This window comes from Theropithecus gelada, chromosome 20 (assembly GCF_003255815.1).
Source record: "Theropithecus gelada isolate Dixy chromosome 20, Tgel_1.0, whole genome shotgun sequence".
NCBI classification, from domain to species: Eukaryota; Metazoa; Chordata; class Mammalia; order Primates; family Cercopithecidae; genus Theropithecus; species Theropithecus gelada.
In genome coordinates, this window is record NC_037688.1 from 47,538,576 (window position 1) to 47,549,072 (window position 10,497).

Below are 10,497 nucleotides of genomic sequence, written 5' to 3' on the forward strand. Positions count from 1 at the left end.
GGAGTGGGTGCTGGCCGGGGCGCTGATCAGAGGGCGGGGTGGAGCGGGTACTGGCCAGGGCGCTGAGCAGGGGGTGGGGTGGAGCGGGTGCTGGCCGCAGCGCTGTCCACAGGGCGTTCTCCTTTGTGTCGCTGTAATTCATGTGGAACTATTTTGGATCTAGGAGCTTCTACTTGGCCCTCTACAAGCAGATGAGCTTCCTGGAGAAGCGAGGCTGCCCGCGCACGGCGCTGGAGTACTGCAAGCTCATTCTGAGGTGAGTGTCCGCTCAGGGCCAAGCCCGCCCGTGCTCCCTGTCCTGGCTGCAGGCCAGCCTGATGGTGCCCGTGTTCCCCTTTGCTCTGCTCTCTGCGCTGCCTCCGGAAGTCTGGAGCCGGACGAGGACCCCCTCTGCATGCTGCTGCTGATCGACCACCTGGCCTTGCGGGCCCGGAACTACGAGTACCTGATCCGCCTCTTCCAGGAGTGGGAGGTAGGTGCGAGGCTGGTGAGGTCCCGTGGAGGGACGGACATCTGCTTCTGTTTTCTTGGTTTGGTGTCTGTGTGCTCAGGGGACAGTTTGGGGATGAAGGTCATCGTCCGAGGGAGAGCCCCGTCCGCCTGCCTTGTTTTCGCCCTTGCTGCCTCCAGGGAGTGGAGCCTGGTTTTCCTGGGGACAGCGCGGCAGAGCCTATGTCAGAAGCCTCATGGGTGTGCACCTGTGTCTGCAAGGACCGTGGTGCTGGCAAAGACGGGAAACTGGCGAGACCTGAGCTCCTCGTGGGCAGTTCGGGAGGCTGCAGCGCAGCTGGGAGGCAGAGGAAGGGCTGGCTGCGTGGGGCTGGCTCAGAGGCCTCTAGCACGTCCGTCCTGTTCCGTGGCAGGAGTGTGAGCACAGCAGGAGAGGCTTGAGCTCTGTCCCCGTAACTTACACAGACACGTGTTGGAATAATTTAGGTGCATTGGGTCAGAGATACTGTATTAAAGTGAATTTCACCGGTGTTCTCGTTAATGCAGCTCCTAGGAAATTTACACTGACACCTGGGCTCCCATCATGTTCCTACAGGGTAGCGCTTCTGTGGGTGGACACGTGGGGCTTTGTAATGCTGACCTCCAGCAGGGCCTGGGGTGGGGAGAAGGTGTGACAGCTCAGGACTTTCTCTGTTGCTGTGTTGAATGTTTTCATTGCACATGTTCATGGATGATGAAAGTGGGCACATTATTCCGATTTTTTAGCATTTGGCATAGTTGGCCAGGAAGTCTCACCCCCAGGAATATGGTTTATAGAAATTCCTGGGCCGGGCGCGGTGGCTCAAGCCTGTAATCCCAGCACTTTGGGAGGCCGAGACGGGCGGATCACGAGGTCAGGAGATCGAGATCATCCTGGCTAACACGGTGAAACCCCGTCTGTACTAAAAATACAAAACTTAGCCGGGCGAGGTGGCGGGCGCCTGTGGTCCCAGCTACTCGGGAGGCTGAGGCAGGAGAATGGCGTAAACCTGGGAGGCGGAGCTTGCAGTGAGCTGAGATCTGGCCACTGCACTCCAGCCTGGGCGACAGAGCGAGACTCCGTCTCAAAAAAAAAAAAAAAAAGAAAAAGAAAATGCTGTGAGTCACAGGGCTATGATAAGGCTGAGAAGGGCAAGAGAAACGCGCGCGTGGTCGTGGGCTGCTCCCGGAGACTCGCGCCCGGTGGGCTGCTCTCGTCTTTGTAAATTTTCCGCGTTGAGAATATTGACGCTGAGCTTCGAAGAGGAGCGCCTGGGGCAGGTGGGACCCTCACTCCCCACAGCCTCCGCACTCCCGCGCAGTCTGCTCCTTAGGTGCTCCCACGTCCTCTGTCTCTTCTTCGTGGAAAGCCCCCGGGTGGATGTTTTAAGTTATCTTCATGCTAAGTTGGAAAAAGGCCCCCGTGTTGCCCGCAGAATATACCTGCTCCGGGTACGGCTCATTGGTGTCGTCAGCGCGTCTGCAGACTGACGTGTTTTGTCTTTGACATAAGGCTCCCTCCACACTGTTGCTTCATCCCCTGTAGGCTCATCGGAACCTGTCCCAGCTCCCAAATTTTGCCTTCTCCGTTCCACTGGCGTATTTCCTGCTGAGCCAGCAGACAGACCTCCCTGAGCACGAGCGGAGCTCTGCCAGGGAGAAGGCGTCTCTCTTGATACAGCAGGCGCTCACCATGTTCCCTGGAGGTGGGTGCCGCATCTGGCCTGGGGTAGGGGTGTGTCCAGCCGTGGGGGAGGCCAGGTCCCAGTCCTTCCCCACACCTACAGAAATATGCATTCTCTGGTAGGGCCTGCAAACCTGCCCTACCAAACCTGAAAGATGATCGGCTCATCTCAGAACCCGCTGCATGCCACGCCAGGCGCGAGGAGGTGGCAGGCATCCTGACCCCCGTGGGGCTTGTGTTCTAGAGCGCAGAGACAGAGCTGGCTGGGCGGTGCCGGGCATGGGATTGTGCCAGTGCTGGGGAGGAGAACAAAGCAGAGGAAGGTCTCGGCAGTGCCCAGGCATGGCCGAGAGAGCTGTGCTCAGTACCATGCTGGGATGCAGAACGGAGGCCTGTGCCGTCCACACAGACTCAGCCTGCACAGCCGCTGAGCCCTGACTGCATCTGGGTAGCCTCGATCCACACACATGTGGCGGGCACAGTGAGGCTGCCACCTGGGCAGACCTGACAGCGTGTGTGAAATCCGTCTTTAAGACGGGGCTCCTCTGAGGGGCTGTGAGGGGTGAGGGTTCTTTGCATGCAGCTGGTACACACACAGTGCGTGACCACTCATCATCTATTAGAACGCCTTGGAAGCATCAACCCGTCCCTGGTTCTGTGGGTTTCTAGGGCTCTGTCTGGGCCCCAAGGAGGCCCACAGCATTGGGTTGGGCAGCTTCTAGCACAAGCAGAAATGTGCCCACCAGAGGGGCCTGGCCAGGCCTCAGTCTGCTCACTGACCCTGAAAGCTTCATCTCCTGTGTGTAAGAAGCACCTTTGTCCTCCTCTGGGCCGCATGCAGCTGGCCATGTGCTGAGGTCCACCAGTGCAGCCACGTCTGGGAGTGGGGCTGGGAGGCCCTGTCCTACAGGGCAGCTGTGCCGCTGTCTCACACGCTGTAGTGTCAGCTCCTCCCTCGAAGGCAGGTGGGCTCCCCAGAAGCCACTGCCACTTACCTCAGAGCACTGGAGATCACTGCAGGCATGGGGGTGGAACGGACTCTGCCCTGGGGCCCATTCCTGGGGGTGGAACGGGTTCTGCCCTGGGGCCCATGCCCCCACATGGCGGCCTCCGACCTCGACACAGCCCTGCAGTGCTGGCCCTTCCACTGGGCACAGGTGGCCTCTGCTCCCACCAGCCTGCCGTGGGGTCCAGTGTTTGAGATTAAAACATCCAACCCTGACCAGGTGCAGTGGCTCACGCTTGTAATGCCAGCACTTTGGGAGGCCGAGGTGGGCAGATCACCTGAAGTCAGGAGTTTGAGACCAGCCTGGTCAAAATGGTGAAACCCTGTCTCTACTAAAAATACAAAAATTGCCGGGCACGGTGGCTCACGCCTGTAATCCCAGCACTTTGGGAGCCCGAGACGGGTGGATCACGAGGTCGGGAGATTGAGACCATCCTGGCTAACACAGTGAAACCCCGTCTCTACTAAAAATATTTTTAAAAAATTAGCCGGGCGTGGTGGCGGGCGCCTGTACTCCCAGCTACACGGGAGGCTGAATGGCGTAAACCCGGGAGGCGGAGCTTGCAGTGAGTGGAGATGGCGCCACTGCACTCCAGCCTGGGCCACAGAGCGAGACTCCGTCTCAAAAAAAAAAAAAAAAAAATACAAAAATTAACCCGGCGCGGTGGCGGGCGCCTGTAATCCCAGCTACTCAGGAGGCTGAGACAGGAGAGTCGCTTGAGCCTGGGAAGTGGAGGTTGTAGTAAGCTGAGCTCGCGCCACTGCCCTCCAGCCTGGGCGACAGAGCGAGACCCTGTCTCCGAAAGAAAGAAAAACAGCCCCACGTGTGTGGAGGGTGGTGGGCGAATCTTCTCTTGGATGCAGATGGGGACGCTGGGAGGCCCCTGGGGCTGGCGTGAAGGAGACCCCAGCCTCAGACCCTGGGCACGCCAGCAGCAGCAACTCAGAATGCCACCCAGAAGCAAGCCGCTGGCCCTGCACTCTTCCACCTTAGAACAGCTGTGTCTGTGACCAGGACCTCACTGTGTCCGTTACCACCTCGGGGGCTGGGAGTGACCGGGTTTGTACTGAGGGCCCCCACAGAGCCTCCGCTTCCCCTGCAGTCCTCCTGCCTCTGCTCGAGTCCTGCAGCGTGCGGCCCGACATCACGGTTTCCAGTCACAGCTTCTTTGGACCCAACGCCGAAATAAGGTGAAGAGCGGCTGGCGGGGCTCATCTGTGGGTGCCTGTGGGTTCGGAGCCTGGGAGCTGTGTTCACTCATCCCGAGAGGCCGTGGGGGACCTGCTCCCGGCGGCAGGAGGGGCTGTGGCGGTGGCCTCAGGGACTATCATTTGACATGGGAGGGCTCAGGAGCCCCCTTCTCTGTGGGAAAGCCCAGGTGGGCCAGGTGATCAGCCTCCAGCTTAAAATCGAGGCTCATAAAGAGGGTGCCGGGCGTGGTGACGCGCCTGTAATCAGCTTTTTGGGAGGCCGAGGTGGGAGGTTGGCTTGTGCCTAGGAGGTCAAAGCTGCAGTGAGCTGTTGTTGCTCCTGCACTCCAGCCTGGGTGACAGCGAGACCCTGTCTCAAAAAACAAACAAACAGAGGGAACAAACACAGAAGAAAGCGCACGCCGCAGGGTCACCCCCTGGCCCTGGGGTGGAGCCGGTGCGGACCTCCAGGGCTCGCCCTGTGTGCACACAGGTGGACCCACCCTGGTTGCGTTTTCACATTTCTGTGAAGTCAGTCGTGCTTCCTAAAGAATACAAACATACCTGTGTGCCCCAGCCCCACGCCCTCAGGCCAGCAGCCCAGGGGCCCCCTTGCATTCGAGGCCACAGGGCACTCCCTGGACCACCCCTCTGCCCAAGCCTGGGACTCTGCTGGCCTCGAGGCAGGCCCTGGCCTAAAGAGGGTTCTGCTCACGGGCCTTGCCCTCCCACAGCCAGCCCCCTGCCCTGAGCCAGCTGGTGAACCTGTACCTCGGGAGGTCACACTTTCTCTGGAAAGAGCCTGCCACCATGAGCTGGCTGGAGGAGAACGTCCGTGCGGTTCTGCAGACTGTGGACGCCGGGGACCCTGCCGTGGAAGCCTGTGAGAACCGGTGAGCTAGGGGTTTGCACAAGGCCTGCCACGCCCCCTCCTCAGGGACCCTCATCCCAGACACGGGGGCCTCGGATTCCGGGCGAGAGGGGCTGTGAGCAGCTTGGCCTCTGCTGCTGTGGGGCCTGTGTGGAGCCTGCGAGATGGAACACAGCCCCTGGCCTGTCCCAGAGGCTTCCTGGGAGGCAGCCGTGGTCCTCAGCACAGAGTCCCGAGCTGCTGTTCCCGGGTGCCTAGGGCTGGAGCGGTGGCTTCTGGTCGTGCAGTGGTTCCACATGAGCTGAGGTGATGACGAGTCTGTCACACCAGCATGTTGGGGGTAAACTGGCGGAGATGAGAGAGTCTCCTGTGTGTGAACATTTTGGAGGCTCGTGCCCTGACGCATCTGCATCTGACACGCAGCCCCTTACCTGTTCTTGTCTCGTTCGCCTGTGGCCCCGTGCTAGTTTGAGCGTCAGCACCGTGGCTCTGCACACGATGTGGCCGGGCTCAGTGAGGACCGCGTGGGAGTGGCACCCATTTGCATCTCCACAGTGAAGGCTGTGTGCTGCAGACGTGAGGCTGTGCCCGGGGGGCCCAAGAGGTGCTGGTGCCCCCAGCCACTGGCAGTCATGGGTCCTGTCCACGTATCTGCTTCCTCACTGGACCGGGCTTTCTCGTGGACAGGAGTGTTTTGTTCCCTGTACCCGCTCTCTCCGAGAGCGATTTCCAGCGGAGCCCAGTGTCTACCTGTAGCCACAGCGGTGACACGCCGAGGTGTCCTCTCATGTAGATGAGCTCAGTGAATTCCCACCAGAAGCCACTGGCCATGGCTCCCATCGTTCTTGTTCTTTGGATGAAGAGGCTGAGTCACAGGCCCTGCGGCTGGGATTGGCCCCTAGAGGGTCCCTAACCACAGGCCAGGACCAGCTGTGCTGCCTCTGCTTGAGAGTAAAATGGTAAAATGTGCAGTTTTCAGAGCCACCAGAGATGCAGCGAGATGCCCAGTGCTGGGTGGGGGTGGGGACCCTGGTGCTGTGGTTGTTACCATTTCATTTGCTGTGCTTTATCTACTGTGCCTTGTTTCTTCCCGGCCTTAGGCGGAAGGTGCTCTACCAGCGTGCACCCAGGAATATCCACCGTCATGTGATCCTCTCTGAGATCAAGGAAGCTGTGGCTGCCCTGCCCCCGGTAAGGGAGAAAGGCTGAAATGGGAGCTTTGTGTAAGCTGGTCACATGAACGTCCCTTCTGCTCCGGGCGGTCCACGTGCAGACGTGCGTGGTGCAGGCTCCCTCAGCAGCCCAGCTCTGCCACGGCAGGGGCAGGGGCTAGCACAGAGGGCTCCTCCTTTCCTGGCAGCCAGGGTTCGGGTGCTTGTTGTTTTGAGAGAGAAATCCTTTGGGGCTCAGAGCGCGAGCTGAGTCGTCACCTTGGTGAGCTGCTCTGTCCGTGGTCTTGAGTGCTTGGTGCAGCTGCTGGGGTGTAGTCCTGCTCTGACACCTCCCGTGCTGGAGGTGCTGTTTCTATCTCAAAACCTAAGGATTTTATACTGTTGTTAAGGAGTGAGATAGAACGAGTGAGAAAACCAGCAAGTCGGAGGGTCGCAGGACCACAGAGCGTCCGTTGGGGGCAGCTTAGTGCCTCCTGGTTTAACTTTGGCTGCTCTGCGGGCCCTTGTGACCGGCGTGGCTGGCTTTGTCCGGGGCTGTGAGCTTCTGACTCTTCTTAGTTGAGTGGTGGCACGTGGCACTGTGCGTGGGGGCTGAGGGGCGAGGCAGCGAGTGCACCAGGAGCTCTGTGCAACCCGCGGGCGGCTCAGGGTCCCTGTAGCCTGCATTCGCTGAAGTGAGAGCTTCTGACACGTGGTGAAGATCTTGGCAGGCGTGAGCAGCACGTGACCCCCTTCCTTCCCCACCACATACTCCGGTGTGCAGGGCAGACGCCTCGCAGGTTCACCTCGACTCCCGTGAGTGTCCTGGTGGCAGAAGGACTGTCCCACCCTCACCCAAAGCTCGTTGGTACAAAAAGCACAGCCGTTTCTGTCAGACTCTGTGGCTATCTCTCAGCAGATGCATCCAGTCCACGCTGGAGTCGACTGAAGGACTCTGCTGGGAGAGGCAGAGGCCCCCCGGCAGCATGCGTAGCATCTTCGTTTTGTGTCCCTTTCTGAAGGACGTGACCACGCAGTCTGTGATGGGGTTTGACCCTCTGCCTCCTTCGGACACAATCTACTCCTACGTCAGGCCGGAGAGGTACCTCCCTCCTCCCAGTTCCCACCTCCCAGCTCCCACCTCCCATCTCCTTCCTTCCACCTCCCTCCTTCCACCTCCCTCCTCCTTCCTCTCACATCCTCTCCCACCTCCCTCCTCCCTCCTCCCACCTCCCAGCTTCCACCTTCTAGCTCCCACCTCCCTCCTCCTACCNCCTCCTCCTACCTCCCACCTCCCCTCCCACCTCCCAGCTCCCACCTCAATGCTCCCAGCTGCCACCTCCCAGCTTCCACCTTCCAGCTCCCAGCTCCCTCCTCCTTCCTCCCACCTCCCCTCCCACCTCCCACCTCCCTCCTCCCACCTCCCAGCTCCCACCTCGATGCTCCCAGCTGCCACCTCCCAGCTCTCTGCTGCAGCTCTGAGGTCGGGGCTTCAGGGATCACGGGGACTGGCTGCCTCCTTCGGACCCAGGTGCTAGGAGACGGGCGCAGGGTTCAGTGGGTCTTCCCCCTCACGAGAAGGGAGAGGAACAGTGTTATTTGGGAGTCACAGCTCTGCGTTTGCAGGCCGCGTTCCTTCCCGTCTCCATTGAACGCACGGGTGCTTGCCTGTCAGCCTCCATTGACACAGTGGAAGGAAGCAGGTGTGCAGTGATGTGGGGAAAACACATTAACTTTAGAATCTAGACATAAACATAAAATCAAAACTGCACCAGCCTGGCCAACATGGCGAAACCCTGTCTCAACTAAAAATACAAATATCAAGGCCGGGCGCGGTGGCTCACGCCTGTAATCCCAGCACTTTGGGAGGCCGAGGCAGTGGATCACCTGAGGTCGGGAGTTGAAGACCAGCCTGACCAACATGGAGAAACTGCGTCTCTACTAAAAATGCAAAAATTAGCCAGGCGTGGTGGCGCATGCCTGTAATCCCAGCTACTCGAGAGGCTGAGGCAGGAGAATCGCTTGAACCCGGGAGGCGGAGGTTGCGGTGAGCTGAGATTGTGCCATTGCACTCCAGCCTGGACAAAAAGAGCGAAACTCCGTCTCAAAAAAAAAAAAAAAAAAAAAATAGCCATCCGGGTGTGGTGACTCACACCTGTAATCCTGTAATTCCAGCAGTTTGGGAGGCCAAGGTGGGCGAATCACAAGGTCAAGAGATCGAGACTATCCTGGCCAACGTGATGAAAACCCGTCTCTACTAAAATACAAAAAAAGTAGCCAGGCTTGGTGGCAGGTGTAGTCCCAGCTACTCGGGAGGCTGAGGCAGGAGAATTGTTGGAACCTGGGAGGTGGAGCTTGCAGTGAGCTGAGATCACGCCCCCGCACTTCAGCCTGGAGAAAGTGACTCCATCTCAAAAAAGAAAAAAAACACTCCAGTAAGGTCTTTGGAGGAAGGAGGGGTGGGTGTGCCGAGACGCAGAGGATGACCGTGCCCTCACCAGGCTCAGGGGACGTGTTCCACAGCAGAGTCACTATGCGCCAAGGCGCTGTGGCAGGAGCAGAGCACACAGCACGTTGAGAGAACAAAAGCAGGGCTTCGGGGCAGGAGGGCCGGGGGCAGGAGGGCCGGGGGCGGGTCCAAGCCGATGCCCAGGCTGCCGGCATGTCTGGCTTTCAGATTGGGTCGTTGAAAGGCTTTTACCTTTCCTTCTGGGCTGGAAAGCACTTGCCTTACCCAGGCCCCATCGCCCACACAGTGGTCTTCGTGGACCGCTCCTGCTGGTAGGGTGTGGTAGCATTGAGGAATTACAGCTCTTTGCTGCCTCCCTCCCCGTGGACCCCAGGCTTTTGCCCTCCCTAGAGCTCCTTAGGCCTGGGCTGCTCAGCGTCCTGTAGAGCCCTTTGCACCAGGAGAGTCTCCACTTAACATGGCCCTGGACGCTTCTGCCTTTGCATAAGGAGTGTGTGCTCTCAAAGCTTCGGTGCTGAAGGAGACATTGAAACTACAGCTTTTCTGAAAAGCAAGGCACCTGTGCGGTGGCCGATGGTGGCTGTGGGAGCCTCGCTCTGGACCCCGTGCCTGCCTTAGCCGCGTCGGTCTCCCTCATCCTGTTCCCACTGGCCCCGACTCCACCCTAAGCGGATAAGGGAGCCTCCTGCCCACCCAAGGCCCTGATCTCCGCTTTGTAGGACTCCAGGGCCTGTGCTCAGCTGCTGCTGCTCTGCCCCTGGTGGGGCCCCCCGTGTCCCTGCGAGGAGGCAGCTGGCAGGCAGCCCCGTGGGCTGGGTTGGGTCCCACAAGTCTCAGTTCAGTGTCATTTCCGACGTTTCTTGACTTTCTCTTTCAGGCTGAGTCCCGTCAGCCACGGAAACACGATTGCACTCTTCTTTAGGTCACTGTTACCAAACTATACCGTGGAGGTAGGTTGAGCTCGTCCCAGCCCTGCCTCCCAGTGGGCTCGGGCGTATCCAGGCCAGTGCGAATGTCTGGAGCCCTCCTTGAACCAGGACTGTGCCAGCTGGCACAGGGAGCAGGGAAGGACCAAGGCTGCATTGTGCCAGCGGGGTGCCCATTCTGCCGGGGAAATTGGGACCTGCCCAGATGGTAGCACATGCAGGGCCCGTGAGTCAGCCCAGCTCGACCCCACTCTCTGGGCCTGGCTTGGCTAGACGCGATGTTTGCTTTTCAGAGCTTCCTCTCCTCACAGAGACCTGGGGAGGGTTCAGGGCCCGGTGCTAGGCTCCACAGTGCCTTCCTGCTTGGGCCCTGGGCCCCTAGTCCCAGCACAGATATTCCCCTGTTCAGACATGTCCCATTGCTGCAGGGGGAGAGGCCCGAGGAAGGAGTGGCTGGGGGTCTGAACCGCAACCAGGGCCTGAACAGGCTGATGCTGGCTGTGCGCGACATGATGGCCAACTTCCACCTCAACGACCTAGAGGCACCGCACGAGGACGACGCGGACGGGGAGGGGGAGTGGGACTGAGCGTCCGCAGAGGTGCCTGAAAGCCGTAATGATGTTGCTGATTTCTGTGCTGGTCAGAATTGGTCAGTTCCCTGAAGTAGAGATGCCGACTGTATCGCTGACCTGGTCGCTGTTTCTCCTATAAATGTAAATGGGTCACGCTC

General features: G+C 59.5%; 1 protein-coding gene across 1 annotated transcript in view; it reads left to right on the forward strand.

Moving 5' to 3' along the window:
* The window catches only part of TCF25 (transcription factor 25), a 33,554-nt gene extending 23,057 nt beyond the window's left edge, over positions 1–10,497 (forward strand). The window contains exons 10-18 of the mRNA XM_025370073.1: positions 164–256; positions 367–472; positions 2,015–2,174; positions 4,262–4,349; positions 5,084–5,242; positions 6,321–6,411; positions 7,394–7,473; positions 9,719–9,791; positions 10,196–10,497. Coding sequence (XP_025225858.1) covers positions 164–256; positions 367–472; positions 2,015–2,174; positions 4,262–4,349; positions 5,084–5,242; positions 6,321–6,411; positions 7,394–7,473; positions 9,719–9,791; positions 10,196–10,354 — 1,009 coding nt within the window. The 3' untranslated portion in view covers positions 10,355–10,497. The remainder of the gene's footprint in view (positions 1–163; positions 257–366; positions 473–2,014; positions 2,175–4,261; positions 4,350–5,083; positions 5,243–6,320; positions 6,412–7,393; positions 7,474–9,718; positions 9,792–10,195) is intronic.